General features: G+C 39.9%; 1 protein-coding gene across 6 annotated transcripts in view; it reads left to right on the forward strand.

The window, feature by feature from the left end:
- The window catches only part of COBL (cordon-bleu WH2 repeat protein), a 167,964-nt gene that overhangs the window by 69,986 nt on the left and 85,801 nt on the right, over nt 1-12,177 (forward strand). For 5 of the 6 annotated variants that reach the window (XR_010924179.1, XM_067569992.1, XM_067569990.1 and 2 more), the window contains exons 6-7: nt 3,521-3,615; nt 7,682-7,765. Coding sequence is in view for 5 of the 6 variants with exons in the window: in XM_067569992.1 (XP_067426093.1) it covers nt 3,521-3,615; nt 7,682-7,765 (179 nt within the window). In the remaining variant the exon portion in view is untranslated. The remainder of the gene's footprint in view (nt 1-3,520; nt 3,616-7,681; nt 7,766-12,177) is intronic. The other variant, XM_067569993.1, reaches the window with a different exon arrangement.

Genomic DNA, 12,177 nt, shown 5'->3' on the forward strand with positions numbered 1-12,177 from the left:
TGGACCCTAGTTTTGAACTGGAAAAAAACAGATGCTGAGATACCTGGGTGTATGATAATTGCAGATAAACAATGACTTTTAATTGAGATCACTGTATTAGGACATGTCTACATTGCAATCACTGGGTGTGATTACAACTGGTGTTGATGTCCTCAAGCTGTCTTTAATCTAGCTAGATCAGGTACCAGAGCAATGAAGCTACAGCAGCATCACCTAGCCACCGTAGTAATTACCTAGGGTTCCTGGTGGGCTTGTACAGCCGGCACTGAAACCCATTGTGCCACAGCTTTACTGATACTGGTACCTGACTTAGCTAGATCAAAGCTAACTAAGGTGTATATACATAAGCTGTAATCACACACCCCCATTGCCGTGTAGACATACATACGTATATATATATATATATTGTGTGTGTAAGATATATAAAAATGCATCATATCCCCAGTCTGAATCTGTTCCAGTATATTGGGTCAATCAGGGTGCAGTGTGTGTTCAGTGAGGATGAGTAGGCATTGATTGATGCAGTTTATATCCATGGCTTAGGAGGTAAAACAAAAAATAACCAAGGTTCTCTGCAAATCATCCTTGCAACTTTTTCAGAGCGAAAAACAAATGAAAAACCCCCCAAAAAACCTCGTGCCCAGTAGAACCGTGTGTGTGTGTGTGTATGTGTGTGTGTGTTTTAAAATAGTCATTTTCTCCCCTAAAATAGTGTTTATTCTCATTGTGAGCTTTTCCATTACACATTTTTGCTTTAAAAACCATCACCAACTTTTTTTTTTTTTTTTTTTTTACACAACACCACAGGGGAAAAGATTTAAAACCAAAATACTTTCAGCTATTAGTTCCTAAATGGTGCCTTCAAAATTTGGTTGTGCAAACATGTACTTACATGGACACTTACCCAGTTAAAAGTGCAGATGGCTGTTTGGTTTGTACAAATGTGAATATTGACACAACAGGTGCAGGCACTCATTTTGCAAGTGCATCTAAAGTTGCCCAACTTTGAAAAGTAGTCCTCAATATTCTTTTGTGTTTAGTGTACATAACCCAGAAACAAAAAGTGGGGGTTATTTTCAGATTTCATAAAGAAAATTATAAGCAAGGTGTTCTGATTCATACTGAGGACCTTGTGTGAAATCCTGGCCCCACTGAAGTCAATAGCAAAATGGCTGGCTTCAGTGGGGCCAAGATTTCATCCCTTCACTTCAGCATTCTCTGTCCTTTCTTGCATTGTCGTCCTATTCAGAGAATGTAGTATCAGAGTCATGGTCTGCCATACGGACTTAAGAGGAAAATTTTGCCCTGAATTCTTTGTTGGTGTGAAATATGATATATACAATGTCTGAAATCCCATCTCTGTGTAAAATTTTAAAGAGATTTATAATAAAGATGTTGACAGCCTATAAATTCACCATTGAAATTACATACTTTGGAAAGCTGATCCATGCAAGAGGACCCATGCACCCACATGGAGTTCCATTGATGTCAAAGGGACTTCTCATGGATGCAGAGATGTGCCCATGTGCATCTGATTACAGGCTGGGGCCATAGTGTGTGTTTAGTGGAAGTGTACCTTAATAAATATGTATTTCCTTTTCAACATTTGGGGACAACAGCTCTTATACATTTGCATACAGCTTCCATTGACTCCAATTGGCCTTTGGTCTTTACTTTTAAATATTAAGGGACGGCTTGTGATGCCCTGATTCACAATGCTTCACAGTCTAGCCCCCAAACATGGGAAGAGCAATTTTGGACCAATGAATGCAGGCAGTGTTTAGTAGTCCATACATGAAGATACTTGGTTAGTTTATTGCTGGCTTTTTTTTTTTTTTTGAGCTGGAGCGGCGTTTCCTTCTTCAATAAGGGTGGTGTTTGGTTCTGTTTTTTTCTATTCATCATATTTACTCTTCTACTATGCTTTGATCTGCTGTCTGCACTTAACACCTTCTAACGAAAATGTGGTGACATGCATAAAATTTTCCAAGAGTTCCCTTTGTGAAATGTATCATTTTATGGTTAAAAAAATAATTGAAGGCCATTTTGCTTATTTTTCATATTGCAAAACAAACAACACGAGTCTTTTTTAATGTGTGAATTTTCTCAGTTTTCTTAAAACTTCCGCAAACGTCAAGGGTATTACAACTTGCCAGGAGCCAGAGAGCCCTGTTTAGGGCCTGATTTAGTGCTCATTAAAGTCAATAGGAGAACAGTTCCATTGGCTTCAATGTGCATTGGATCAGGCTTTAAAGGTGGCAGAACAAATGGCTGAGCAGTGAGGGAAATGATGATCATCGATCAGAGCTGGTCGGAGTTGTTCAACTGATGTATTGAATTCAGCTTCTTGATGTCAGAATGGCCTTCCCTATTGGCTACTGGCCTCATGATGGAGGATTTCATCACACTGTTCATTATGCCACCAGTTGCCAATGAGAAAGATGAGTGTGGAGCAGTGAATTTTGGGATATGCAATCCCCTAGTTAGCTCCAGGCTGACTTCTGTATCTAAGACCTGGCAGCCTGTAAGACATGGACTCTCTAGGCTGTGTTTGGCTCATGGGCTACACCTACGTCACCTTTCCTCTAAAACATCCATAGAAATACAAAGAAACTGGTTATTAAATGGCACTGCTAGTAACGAGTAAAGGTTGCAAGATTAGTCTCTAAAGAGCTACTGCTTCCACAGGAAAGATCACTTTCCCTGTTCCACAGCTCGATCCAAAACACTCTGATGTCAATGGGAGTCTTTCCACTGGCTTCTGATGTGTTTGAATTAGGCTCATGGGTTATTAAAAATCTATAATCACATTTTTTAAAGGAGCATCAGTGGGAGTGTGTGGGGTTAACTCCTAGTAGGTACTTTAAAAGCATTTTCAAAGACTAAGGCCTGGTCTGTACTATGTGACTTAGGTTGAGTTAACTACATTGGTCTGGGGTGTGAAAAATCCACACCCCAGAGCCGTGTTGTTAAGGTGACCTAAACTCCCTAAATTTTCTATCAACCTAGCTAGCACCTCTCAGGGAGGTGGATTACCTACACAATGGGAGAACCCCTTCTGTCACCGTAGGTAGCGTCTACACTGAAGCACTCGAGTGGTGTAGCTGCGACGTTGCAGCCATGCTGCTGTAGTGTTTTAAGTGTAGAAGAGCCCTAAGTTACTATGGTAGTGTCTGAATGACAACTTCAGGACTGATCTTACAGCCCCTTACTCCTTTGTGTAATACATAATCCTGAGACTCCAGATTACAATGGGTTTCATCTGAAACTTAATGAAGTCACTGGAAAGGCTCCCATTGACTTCAGTGAGCTTTGGACCAGGCCTTAAATGAGAGAAGATCTGATCCAAGTGAGGACCCGGATCTGTCACTGAGTTATATTATTTTGCCTCATGACCACCCCTATGCATACATAACTTGTATTTCAGGGAGTAAAGGGTTAACTTGGAATCATTTTTAAAATTTCTGCATTTGAAACTGCTTTTAGGAATGTAAAAAATAATTCAATATAATTGTTTCAGAGACAAGTCAAAATTCTTCAATGAGCAACGACGCAACAGAAAAGGAAAAGAGAGGATTTCTGGGATTTTTCAGAGTTAATAAAAGAAGCAGCAAGGTAAGAGGTTCTACAAAGCATTACCTATTTTATATTGTACTAAAGAGAATTGTTTTGTTTCCAACTTCATTTTGGCTGTCTTATATTTCTTCTTTCAAGGATTTGTTTATTAGCAAATATGTAAACTGCATTCAGATACAAGCATTTTGATCAATATTTCAATGGGCAGGGATGAGACTCATAATTGCTGTTCTTAAAAGGGTGTGATAAATGGAATTACAAAATGGATTACAGAAATAATCTCAGGTGTAAAATCTCAATATCCACAAGTGTAAGAATAAATTGGTACAATTAAAAAAAAAATCCAATGCAATTCCCACATGCATTATATTAATATAAAACTGTAATGCATTGACAGCCTGAAGAAGTTTTTCTTCTGGGAATAGAGTTAAAGGTGAGTTGGACAAGAAGAAAAAATGCATTTGTGCCTTTATTTTGGTTTTGCGAAAGGCTGAAGGGTGTGCTTTTCAATTTTTTAAAAGGTGGTTTTCTTGCCTGCTTGGCTTTTTTCCATTAGAAAGATCATAAATCTCAAATCCTGTTTTACCTGTTTTTCTAGAGGTCTTTCAGCCCTTAATTGAAAGAGTTGGGTGTGTTGAACTTTTAACAAAAGACATTCTCTTCTAAATCTTAGGCTTTTGAGTTCAATGGGCATAAACAATGAAAAGCAGCTTCAAATAAGTCACTTCCATGCTCAGTAACTAAGGCCTGGTCTACACTAGAAAAGTAGGTCAGTTAAATTACATCAGTCAGCGGTCTGAAAAATTCACCCTCCTGAGTGGCGTTGCTAAGCTGACCTAAGTCTGACCTAAGTATCTATCTGTGTAGATAGCTCTAGGTCAGCAGAAGTATTTGCCTCTGCCCCTAGGAGAGGTAGATTACCTACGCTGATGGGAGAACTCCTTCCCGTTGGCATAGGTAGTGTCTACACTGAAGCACTACAGGTGTCTATCTCAGCAGCGCAGCTGTGCTGCTGTAGCATTTTAAATGTAGACAAGCCTTCAGGCTTTTCTTCCTTTGAATCTATGATGTCATAAACCTGCTAGTTCTGCATACATCTAGACGTGCCTCCCGGAAAATCAGAGTGGACAAGATCAACATTTCAATGAGCGCAATGTGTTTTTAAAAAAAAAAAAAAAAAAAAAGAGGAAAAGCGACAAACTCTCAAGCTTTCTTCACGTATGATAAGGAAGTAAAAAAAGGCAGAAATTCACTATTTACTTTCTTTGCTGGTTGCCTTTTACAATAAAGAGCCCTGTTCTGCTTCCGTTGAAGTCAGTGGGGTTTCAGTTCCTTGGGAGCAGAGACAAGGTCCTAACTGGAGATAGGATCCACCAAGAATTTGAAGCCTAGTTAAATCCTCTGTAGTGGAGACTTACAGCCTCCTTGGACTCTTTGATTTTCCTTCCACATAATAAACTCTTTCTCCAAAGACTCCTCCTTCTTAATGGCCTCCTTCTCAATAGCCTCATGTTTTCATAATGACTTCCTCAGACCAAGCCTGGATCCCAGGTTCCTGCCTTAATCCATTCTAGCATGAAGGATACTATATCAATAGATTTAGCACCAGCTTGAGAAGAGTGAAGTTGGGCACATGTTGACTGATATGGCCACGCGCATCCCAGTTTGTAAGTTCACATGGAGGCTGGTTGTGTGCGTACATCAATGTTTGAGTACCTACATGATTGAAAATCTAGTTCCTAATCTACAAGGATAGAGCACTAAGACCACAGTCCTTCAAAGAGATGCATGGGCAAACTCTTATGTTCATCAGCATCTCATAAAAGTCAGGGAGACTCCTGGTGGGTGTAACAGTCCACCTATGTGTATCCACTTGCATGTTTGGGTCCTAAGGAGTATTCAGCAGTCCAGTTGCTAGGGATGCTTCCATTTTTGAGCACCCAATTAAAATTTCCTCAGGTCTTATTTTCAGAGGTGCTGAGCTACCATAATTCCATTTTAAGATAACAGGACCTGTGTGTGTAAAGCCTCTGGAAAACCAGGACCCGGATGTCCCACACTGGGCAACCAAAAATGGAGGCATCCAATGTTAATGTACTCTTGAAAATCTTTCACTATATAAGCATATAGCGCTCTTCTTAACAGACCCTTCCATTGTGGCAGAGATGGGGATGGTGATGCAGCATGAGTCATTAATAACATAGAATATTATTAGAGTAGGAAGGGATCTCAAGAGGTCATCTAGTCCAATCCCCTGCTCAAAGCAGGACGAACCTCAGCTAAATCATCTCAGCCAGGGCTTTGTCAAGCTGCAGCTTAAAAACCTCTAAAGATGGAGATTCCACCACCTCCCTAGGTAACCCGTTCCAGTGCTTCACCACCCTTCTAGTGAAAAACTTTTTCCTAATATCCAACCTAGACCTCCCCCACTGCAACTTGAGACCATTGCTCCTTGTTCTGTCATCTACTACCATTGAGAACAGCCTAGCTCAATCCTCTCTGGAACCCCCCTTTCAGGTAGTTAAAGGCTTCTATCAAATCCCCCCTCATTCTTCTCTTCTGCAGACTAAACAAACCTAGTTCCTTCAGCCTCTCCTCATACGTCTTGTGCTCCAGCCCCCTAATCATTTTTGTTGCTCCCCGCTGGACTGTCTCCAACTTGTCCACATCCTTTTTGTAGTGGGGGGCCCAAAACTGGACACAATACTCCAAATGCAGCCTCACCAATGCAGAATAGAGGGGAATAATCACTTCCCTCAATCTGCTGGCAATGCTCCTACTAATGCAGCCCAGTATGCTATTAGCCTTCTTGGCAAGCAGGGCACACTGCTGACTCATATCCAGCTTCTTATCCACTGTAACCCCCAGGTCCTTTTCTGTAGAACTGCTGCCTAGCTCGTTGGTCCCCAGTCTGTAGCTGTGCATGGGATTCTTCCATCCTAAGTGGAGGACTCTGCACTTGTCCTTATTGAACCTCATCAGATTTCTTTTGGCCCAGTCCTCCAATTTGTCTAGGTCACTCTGTATCCTCTGGTTTGACTTGCAACATTTCTGTGATTTGACATCCACTGGGGATGGAGATGAGATCACCCAAGTGTGAACTCTGCAGGGTTCCAAACTCCTTTCTCTCTAGTGTTCATATTTCGGGGTAAAAGGAAAAGATATTCTGGGTTGTGATTTTCAAAGGAGCCTAAAGAAATTAGGCATGTAACTCCCAAAATCCCGGTCCTGATTCTTGCATTCACTTCGTAGCTTACTGGCTACAGCCTGAGGAACTAGACACTTTATAAATAAAGCATGAAAAATATATTTTAAAAATGAAATCAACAGTTCTTTCCTATTGTTAACTCTGAAGATAACCAATTTCTAGCCTTTATAGTGGTCTTTCTCAAGTCACAATTTTCTTGCCTTGCATTCTCAAGATTTATTCAAGACTTGGTTCTCTGCTTGATTTTCTGCTTCCCATGTACTTAGATTCATTCTGATTCACTCACACTTTACACTTAGGCTAGATTGTATGCTTTGCGCAAAGCCCTATGTAGGGGAGCTGCACACAGCTGCACCAGCCCTGCAGGGGTCACGGAGCTGCTTATTGCTCCATTCTGCAAGCCACTGTGAAGGGGGTGCAGGGCCACAGCTCAGTTTCTCCCCATGCCTACCCCTCTCTTGGCCAGTCTGCTCACTGGAGCAGCAAAGATGAGTAGTATCTTCTCATAGAGACAAATGTTGTAATTGTGCCTTGCATTCTCTCTTACTCCTGTGTGCTCAGGAGAGTTAATGACAATCTGGTTCTTGCTCTTCATTATCCATTTCCTGCTAGCCCATCTTTTCCTTTCTTGTGCTGTATAATACCTGCTTTTGTTTCTTTTGCTCTGCTATTCCTAGATCTCTCTGTTCATGTGTTTCTCTGGCTTGCCTGTACTAGGGAGATCTTGCAAACTAGTCAGCATTTCTTTAAAAAAAAAAAAAAAAAAAGGTCCAATTCAGCTGTGGATAGTTGAATGTCTTGGCCTTGCCTAGATTTGGCGCTTTGACCTGGCGCAATTTATGCCTTGCTTTGTTTGGTTTTTTTCATGGTGGTGTAGGATGATTGTTTGTATTGCAGCCAGAAGAGCATTTGAGGATGGACGGTGACTATGGGGATGAGGATGGTTTTAGTTCTGCAACTGCTAGTGAAAAAAGCTTGGATGTAAGTACTAACATGGCTTTATAGATGCTTTTGCTGCTGCTGCTACTTTAGACTCTGCAGTTCAGATCAACAGAAGCTATTGCAACTGCTTGACTAAAAAAAGTAGCAATAGTGCGCTTTGTAGTGCGGTTGCTCCAATCCTTTGATGTCTTAGAGACACATTTCAGGCTTTTCTGACCACCTAAAATGCAACGCGGCATCTTCAAATAAAACTCCCACTGATTTCAGTGTAGCCAGGATTTCACCCAAGGACTCTAATGCCGACCTGTGTCCAAATAATAAGTTTCATTTGTGGCCTGGTACACTCCTTTTTTGTGCATCAGTATGGCTCCAAATACTGTTTTAAATGATTTTTTGCTTTTGTTTTTAACATTGGAAATATCAGGTCCTCTTTCTGATGGATGACTGTAGCAAGATTTTTGGAGAACCTAGACATTAACTGGTTATACATGATATCAGACTAGATGATCACAGTAGTCCCTTCTGGCCTTATAATCTATGAACTAATTATTTATCACAATAATTACCTTTTTGTTGGAGTACTTTTCAAAATCTTTGGAAGACCATTTTGATGACATCTCAGGTGACTGAAACACGATTCTGAGCTATGACAGCCCCTTAGTGAGAGAGGAAGGAGTGTCTGGGGAAGTGATGATGAGGCTGAAGCTCTACAACTCAGTGGCTAAAAGGAAGGGGTGGGAAGAAAATGTCAGATCATTGTGGCAGGACAAATGGTAGAGCAACTCCACAATGGGGACAGCTGTGAAAAAGAGGCCAAGACAGGAGGAATGGATGGAGTACATATGGCAGGCATGGATGGATATGAGGTTTGAAAAACATAGTTCAATAAGTCGAGAGAGAATTTGCACAATCAAAGGGGAGGCACAGAAATGGTAATTATGGTGTTACAGGATAGATGTGGCATAGGTCATGTATTCACTTCCAAAAAAGTATGTAAAGTAATGTAAAGTCCTAGTGGAGGCGAGGAACAGATGGTTTTTTATCTTGATGTAACTAGTCAAAGTAAACACCCTGTTAAGGGGTATAGAGTTAACTTCAACTAGCTACATCTGTTATCCAGATGTATCTGTTAGATGTATCTGTGCCTTGTCTATACTACAATTTTATATTGAGAGAACTATCTGGCTATAAAACATGCTTTTTTGCAATAAAGACATAACCATAGTCCCTTCACTTACACTTTCTGCTGTCCCTTAGCCTACATCTTTACGTTTCTTTTTGTAGGGGACTTGACTGACTGAATCACAAATTCGACTCTTTATGACACTGGAAGACAAGAATAGTTTTAAAAATTACCCCAAATCCTAATTATTTCTTTTAAAATCACAGCAATATAACTTTAGGTACAAACAAATCTTAATATCCGAGGTAATGTGCCAATGTTCAGTAACAGGAACATTTTTAGGTCAAGTGATTTAATTCCTTATTTTTCCCCCCAAAGAGCAATTAATCTTCAAGTGTAATGTGTGTATTGTTCACTGTCACGCTTTTGCAGCTAGCTTTCTATGTTACTTGCTATTATTCTCATCCTGATCAAATTTATGCACACACTTAAAGTATAATCATGTGAGTTGTTCCTCAGAAAATTCATGTAAATGAGAAGTGTAAGTTGTCTGCTCAGTAGTATTGCATGTCCATCCTGATGTATGTATCTGAAACGGTGTAGAAAAGCTGCAGAAAAGAGCTTCAAGAACTTGTCGTCTGGAAACATGCCTCTTAGGGTGTGCCTTCCCTAAATAAACAGGTGTGTTCTTAACTGATGTTAACTAACACGTAATAACTACAATAAGGTAAAATCTGAGTGGAGACAAGGCAGTTTGTAGTTTTAACACAAGTTAGCAGATTGAGGTATACCCTTTAACGCAAATTGTGAATGTTTGCCAGCTACAAACTGTCTCGTCTTCTGTAGGGTGTCACCACTTGTTAGGTAACACAAATAAACACGTAGTCTATATGTACTTCTAATAATAAGGGGCTTTTTAATCTAGCACAAAGACACAACAAAATCTGATGGCTGGAGGCTGAAGCTAGACAAATTCTCACTAGAAATAGTTGCAAGTGTTTTACAGTGAAGGTAAGTAGTCATTGGAACAAGTTACCTAGGGGTTGTGATGGATGTTTTTCTAAAAGATATGATGTAGCTCAGCCAGGTCTTGATGCAGAAATTACTTGATGAAATTGTACGTATGGTGTGTGTTATGAAGGAAGTCAGATGAGAGGATCAAAATGGCCCCTCTGGCCATAATATCTATGAACATCCAACATCAGTGAACTGCAGGTATTTTTTTACATAAAGGAGACAAAATTAGCTACCAACATGTTTAGGTTCTAGATCTGATGTGTATTGGACCACATTGCATTTTTGTTTATATTTTTGGGAGGGTTTTTTTGGCTAGTCATTCATCATTTTCATGTAAACATATTTGATGGGAATGGTACTTGATTAAGATGTATTAAGATTAATTATAATAAAATCTGGGTTTTTTTATAGCTTTTTAAACTCTAGATTTCAATAATGCATTTCTTTCTAACTCAATCATTGTATAGTATATAATGCCAGACAGCTGATGGAAACCTAAACATAGTCTTGGGATAGTTGAGAGTAGACATATATAGCTTTGCCTAAAGTATATGTGTTCACAAACTCTGGTTTCTTTCTTTTTCTTTTTTCTTTTTTCTTTGTTGTTGTTGTTGTCAAATTATTCCTATTTCCAATGAATGATTTACGAAAGAAACAGGCTGGCAGAACTAGAAGGCAGTGGGCACTGATAATACACATTCAGGAACAAGTAAGATTTGGTTTCTAAACACTGTGAAAGTCCCCTTAAGTATAGGTTGCCTTTTATTTTATTTTATGCTTAGCAATTATTTTAATTACTATTTATAAAAAAGAATAGTTGAGCATAGTTGGTATTATTTGTGACCTGCAACTGTAAGGAGGGCCAGTCCAGATCAGTATGAAGCAGAGACACTTCTAGGTGCTTAAGGAAGTAGTGTTGATGACTTCAAAGGTGACACTTTTCCCTGTGAGTCAGTGTCCACCCCGCCACTGCACTGTAATAAGGACCATCAATCAGATGTGACATAAAACCAGGCTCATGATCACTTGCATTAAAGATTCCATTACACTTTTTTTTTTAAGAATAAAAGTATTAATTCTGGTCTCCTAGCCAAATTTCAATTCAGGCAATTATAATCTACCTATCTATCTACCTACCTAAATTTCCTCTGCATTTTCAATTAGATACAATATTGCTCTTTACTTCATATCCCAATATATCATCTAGTGTTGCCTTGTTGACCAGCTGCTGTGCCACACCACAGAGGTGGCTGCATTTCAGTAGTGAGTGAAATGATCATATGTATAGCTCCTTATGGGCCAGACTCTGAAACCCTTAAGCATATTGAATAATAACGTTCTCCACTAATGGTCCCATTGATGTAAAATTCTAGCTGATATGAGTGAGGGCATCAGGCTCAGCCCTAATTTAGAAAGATATTTTGGGATCCTATAGTTTGAGAAGTGTTATATACATTACTTTTCTCAAAATGTCTTCTCTTAGATGTTTTTTATAATTCCCTCTCAGACTCATTTGCAATTCTGGATTGTCCTCAAGCCATTTTGCATTGCAATGTGGAAACCAGAGCACAGGTTTCAAGGTGGTACTGAGAAGCAAGTGCCAGGACACAGGCGAGCTGGCATGTGTTCTGGCTCTGCAAGGAGATTCCCTTCAGAGATTCTCTTCTGGGTGACACAAGGAAAAGCAGTCGTGGACCCATGAGGGAGCTTTGTCCAACCTTGGTTGCCACAGAAAAGGTTATTGCAATGCCATGTCTTTGAGGGGTGAGTGAGTGGAAAAGAAGGTTTGGAAGTCCTGCTCATTGCCCTTTGAACTGCAGAGCTCTATCTAAAATACTCCTATGGCCCCATTGCCATAGTATCAGCGCACCTCTCAGTCTTTAATATGCTGAGCCTCAGAACAGTCCTGTGAAGTAAGGGAAGTACAATTATCCCCATTTTGCAGATGGGGAACTGAAGTTGGTTGTGGTCACACAGGAAGTCTCAGGGACTCAGGAAATTGAACCCAAGTCTCCCAAGTCTTGGACCATCCTTCCTCTCTCTACATCAATGGTCTCCAGTCTCTTTACTATCCTGAGCAGTAGAATAAATGATAATTCTGCTGGGATACAAGAGCCAGACAATATGGAAAAATGGAAGGCAACTCTACAAAATGAGAAGGTGGTTAGAACTTACTCAAGCCAAGGTTGTATATTAATTTTAGTAGTTAAACAGTATTCAATGCCATGTTTATACAAAGTTGTTTGGAGCCATTACTACCGCCACCAAGTAGTTAGTCATTGACAGGATAAGGGAAAATTCTCTTTGAAGC

The sequence above is a fragment of the Emydura macquarii genome, unplaced genomic scaffold, assembly GCF_026122565.2.
Source record: "Emydura macquarii macquarii isolate MOO-44397 ecotype Brisbane River unplaced genomic scaffold, CSIRO-AGI_Emac_v2 contig_2975, whole genome shotgun sequence".
Classification (NCBI taxonomy): Eukaryota; Metazoa; Chordata; order Testudines; family Chelidae; genus Emydura; species Emydura macquarii.